The sequence below is a fragment of the Echeneis naucrates genome, chromosome 8, assembly GCF_900963305.1.
Source record: "Echeneis naucrates chromosome 8, fEcheNa1.1, whole genome shotgun sequence".
In the NCBI taxonomy this organism is placed as follows: domain Eukaryota; kingdom Metazoa; phylum Chordata; class Actinopteri; order Carangiformes; family Echeneidae; genus Echeneis; species Echeneis naucrates.
Window position 1 is genome coordinate 4,760,386 of NC_042518.1, and position 3,746 is coordinate 4,764,131.

The window sequence follows — 3,746 nt, forward strand, 5'->3', positions numbered from 1 at the left end:
AACCAGATAAAGCCAAGCAATTTTTTTCTGTGGTAAGTGTTTGTGAGAAAGATTCTGCTGCACAGGCATCACCCGCATATACTGCAGTTCACTGAATAAAGGCCCAAATCTGCCTAAAATTATCTGTGAAATCTGAGCAGTTACCTGTAAACAAACCAAAAGCCTCCTGTATAGGCAGGATAAATTATTATGGACTTCCTCATTTTTCTCCATGTAATTCTCCTTTGAAAGTCTCTGTGTGTGATCACGTATAAATCAAGTGAGCAGACTTACAAAATTTAGGGTGTGTTTGAAATAATTTATTCAATTTTCATACATGGTAATATAATGGATTCATCATAATCAGCATAAAAAATATGTATAGAGCAAATCATTAGTAAAAATGACAGACCCTGCTGGGAAAGTATGTGCTTTGTATTGTAAAAGGCAGGACTTTCACAGCAACTTCCAAGAGGATTTCTTCATGTGACAATCATTGATCCTGGTTATCGATATCCCAGATGTGCAGTTTCTACTAGATAATTAGCACAGCTTGAAGTTTAAATGGTGATCTGTGATTACGAAAGGCTGCAGTTGGACTGTTTAGACTCTCTCCCCTAAACAAAGAAGAAAACAAAGTCAGAAAAAAAGCCTAATTTCCCTCCACATACTCCATATAGTCATTAAAATTGTATGAAAAGGCAAATTCATCTTCTGCCAGTAAAGAAAGTTCAATGAGGATGAGTTTCCATGACAACAGTGTACCTACATGTGCTCCTGTTAGCATGCTACTGACGGCTAAGCTTTCCGGGTACCTGTTGTCTCTGCTGCTGGCGTCTGTATTCTTCTTCACTGGCAGCAAGAGCCTGAGCGAGAGCCAGATCCTCCTGCTCCTGAGGGCTGAGACACAGAGAGAAGTACCTCAGTGAGGAAACTCAAAAGCAAAACCAAACCTGTGAATCCTGTTTTATTTATGATGTGACAATAGCTGTGAAAACACAAAAGGCCTTCTGTGTATATTTTTCCCTTTTGGTCACACGCTAATCTTCAACAGTTTTAAGCTAGAGGTCAATGAGGAAAAACATTCTCCCACTCCCACACAGACAAGCAGCTTAGGACTAATGTGAAGCTGATAATAGGATATTTTTCTCAATATAGGTTGAGAACTTTACACACCTGAGAGCTGGCTGAACTGTCGGCCTTGACTCGGCCAAAGACATCTCCAGAGCCCTTTGTAAAGCCTGCTCCTCCGTCTGTAATGAGCAGCACACTCTTGTTTACATTTAACTTGCACTGCAGATGATTAAAAAAACAAAAAGAAAGAAATTGGGCGTTGTGTTTGCCGTAGTCGTACCAAGCCTGCCTGAAATGATGCTGAGGGTGGTATTACATTCTGTGCTGATAAAGAAGTAGGGATCCGCTGGGTAGTGCTGAGAAAGAGAGGTGAAAATAGGATGAGTGGGGAGGAAAGGACTGTTGTTTTAAAGTTCGTAGAATAGCCACAAATCTCCAGAATAGAAATGCTCACCCACTGTTGTGGCTTCTGCTTACACCGTTAGACACAGGCCTAGAGTTTCCTGAAGCAGATGAACTGGAGCTAGAAGTGGAAGACGAACCTTGGCTCCTGATCACAGCAGCATGTCTGAGATAAAAATTAATTAGATATTTGTGAGTCAATTACATTCCAGTTGAAATTACAGCAACATTTTAAAGGTGTAGTGTAAATGTACCCACCCAGATTTGGACAGAGGTTTCCCATCAGTCTTACAATCGTGGTCTAGTGGGTGCCGGTGTTTGAGACAGTAATTTAAATGGCACTGATCACATGTAACTCGCATCATTTCCTTCTGCTTACAGCCGCCTTTAGAACATTTATTTGTGAAAATCTGAAAAATAAAAGGTTCAATTATATATATATATAAATAAAATTATAATTTTTTTTATTTAGAAAGGTAAATCCACTCATTTTATATTAAAGTCATACTTTTCTCTTTCTTTGTGCCGGATCTGATTTGCAATCCCGATCAATGTGTTCACCGACTTTAATATCAGGCATTTCTCCTCTCTTGATGGGAATTGGAGTGTTGCACAAAGGACACACTGGAACCTGGACATCCTTTAAAATTCGGTGTTGAGCATTAGTTTTAAGCACGACATTAAAGATTTGAAAGGTTGAACACATTTCCATAATGCTTAACTTTAAGACTGAAACCAAGAGATGGTCGTTAGATTCTGTTCCTAAATTACACAGAATTTTGCCAAAGCACAACAATCATGTGATTGATAATAAGCAAAATCCAATGAGGTATGAAAATATATAAGTAAGGCGTCATGCATCTTGACACATTTACTTATTTTATATCTTTATAAAATTAAACACTTTTACCTTTTTGTATGATGATGTACATTTGTGATTTGCATATGTGATGTGGTCCTTGCAGAAAATCTCCTGACAGGCGTCACATTTCATAGGAAGAAAATCTGTCACATCAGAGAAGATTTTAGGTTTCGGATAAAAAAAGCAGTGGGGTGGTCATCTATTTCAACCTGCACTCACCTAAACGTTTGCAGCTCTTCTCAGAGCAGTGTTCACCTAAATCTGGGAACTCCATCACAGAAGTAGCTCCGCAGCTGACAGTTTTAAAACCTCAGCAACCTAGAGGAGGAGGAAAGTGTTCAGTATTTCACAGATGTAGCTCACAAAGTGCTGACTGTCAACACTGAGGAGGGGCGGGTTCACTAGCTAGCCTAGCTAATATTAGCTTCGGAATCAGCCAAGTCATTCTTGTGTTTGTTTCGCTCATGTCATGTCAAAACAAGCTCATTCTGAAAGAAGATGTCTTGTTCTTGGGTTTCTTGTCTCAGTCGCTGAAAACATAGATGCTGCAGCTAGTCAGGCTAGCCCAGGCTAATTTATACAATTAGTCTGGTTACATAACTTCAGTTCAGGATGGTTACGACCTTATGGATGGCCACACAACTTGCCCAACAAATGACAGAAATGATTTCTCTTGTCACATCGTTATTACAAGCTGTTTTCAAATCGCCATAAATTGTTTATCAACTACACAAACGCTAGCGGGCAGCTTGTGTGTTGCTAAACAACAGGCCCATGACTACGTTGTGTGTGAAGCATGACTTCGTTACAGGAAGATAAACGTGTGTTTCTTTACCCGACCCATCTACAATAACCAAAGTAACTACAGTCAACATTCTGGTTTTATTTTGAAGCGTGTGTTTAGCCAAAATGTGCTGTTAGCTGACTCAAGCTAGCAAGATGAATCCGACGTTTCGTTTGGTTTACTCACCAAATCCCGATTTCCTTTCAGTCGTTTTTTCTTTTAAATCAAATTCGGACGCAACGACGTTATCGTGAAACATCCAGACCGATCTAGGACTTTGTTGTCGGTGTCTTTTTTTTTTAGCTTTTTTCCTGAGCAACTGCGGGCTGTTTGTCTGCCAGGATGAGCTGCTGCTCGTCAAGTTTTGATGTGTCACGCACGCCCCTCCCACGTCGGTGACGTAAGGCCGACACCCGGAAGAGCCGCGTCACCGCAGGCGTGGTTCAAGTATAAAAAAGTAATAATTAAAAAAAGTGGAAAGGACAAGTGAAGTCTGGAAAGATCCAGATCTTCACCTGTCAAACAAACACCTCACTCTTTGGTATTCTTCTTTATGTGTTGGAAAACTTTAATAAAGTTAAGTTTTAAAAATGTTTTCTGTGAAATGTCTTTGCCACCCCCACACTTAATTTATCCCCTGAAGGT

At 39.9% G+C, this 3,746-nt stretch overlaps 1 protein-coding gene across 3 annotated transcripts; it reads right to left on the reverse strand.

The window, feature by feature from the left end:
- Positions 1-289: 289 nt before the first annotated feature.
- Positions 290-3,452, reverse strand: zfand2a (zinc finger, AN1-type domain 2A). Of its 3 annotated transcripts, none has more exons than XM_029508787.1 (10): positions 3,288-3,452; positions 2,537-2,635; positions 2,366-2,460; positions 1,964-2,095; positions 1,714-1,865; positions 1,508-1,621; positions 1,334-1,409; positions 1,156-1,232; positions 795-879; positions 290-596 (listed from the first exon to the last, which is right to left on the reverse strand). In XM_029508787.1, exons 2-10 carry the CDS (start codon positions 2,589-2,591, stop codon positions 558-560), a joined length of 825 nt encoding a protein of 274 aa, XP_029364647.1. In that variant the 5' UTR covers positions 2,592-2,635; positions 3,288-3,452; the 3' UTR covers positions 290-557. The 3 variants fall into 3 exon arrangements, with proteins under 3 accessions (XP_029364647.1, XP_029364648.1, XP_029364649.1); XM_029508788.1 differs by having other exon boundaries at positions 749-879; XM_029508789.1 differs by having other exon boundaries at positions 745-879.
- Positions 3,453-3,746: the final 294 nt, after the last annotated feature.